The sequence below is a fragment of the Colobus angolensis genome, unplaced genomic scaffold, assembly GCF_000951035.1.
Source record: "Colobus angolensis palliatus isolate OR3802 unplaced genomic scaffold, Cang.pa_1.0 Scaffold305, whole genome shotgun sequence".
NCBI lineage: Eukaryota > Metazoa > Chordata > Mammalia > Primates > Cercopithecidae > Colobus > Colobus angolensis.
Genome location: NW_012116322.1, coordinates 306,043 through 306,689, shown reverse-complemented (window position 1 = coordinate 306,689; position 647 = coordinate 306,043). Strand labels below are relative to the sequence as shown.

Sequence of the window (647 nt, the reverse complement as noted above, 5' to 3'; positions counted from 1 at the left end):
AGCCCTCAAGTGCTGCTCCTGCTGCAACTGTAGAGTCATCTTCCAAGGGACTCTAGAATCACAAGTTCCACCATGTCTAGAATAACAACAGTGCTACCAAGGTCAGAATCTCTGCTGTCCCCCAATGCCTGGAACCTAGAGGCACTAGGTTCTCCGCTAGGCTCTAGTGATGCCTAGAGCCACGGGGCTGCACACGCATCGCCTTTAGCAATGCACTGGGTCTTTGGAAGGACCTTGCGTAGCCTATGACTGAGGAGAGGATGTGTGTTAGCAGGATTGGGAGTGGGATCTATGGAGGGAAGCACATGGCGGATATGGCAGGTGGGCCACGTGGACGCTGCAGGCACCACAGCTTGCCTGGGCTGCCTTATCCATGCCTGCGTGTCTCACTGTGGCCCCATGTGGCGCCCCCCACAGGTCGCACTGGTGGTGTTTGCTGTCCACACTCTGGTGGCCGAGAATGCTATGGATGCAGAGAAAGCTTTTGTGACTCTCACGGTTCTCAACATCCTCAATAAGGCCCAGGCGTTCCTGCCCTTCTCCATCCACTCCCTCGTCCAGGTGAGGTGGGTGCAAGGGCTGGAGCCATCCTGGGAGAGTGCGTGGGCTACACCTGGCTCCAGCTTCCTTACGCCTGCCATTTGCAG

The 647-nt window shown here is 56.9% G+C and overlaps 1 protein-coding gene across 1 annotated transcript in view; it reads left to right on the top strand.

The window, feature by feature from the left end:
- The window catches only part of ABCC6 (ATP-binding cassette, sub-family C (CFTR/MRP), member 6), an 88,234-nt gene that overhangs the window by 48,485 nt on the left and 39,102 nt on the right, over nucleotides 1-647 (top strand). The window contains exon 12 of the mRNA XM_011950299.1: nucleotides 418-561. Coding sequence (XP_011805689.1) covers nucleotides 418-561 — 144 coding nt within the window. The remainder of the gene's footprint in view (nucleotides 1-417; nucleotides 562-647) is intronic.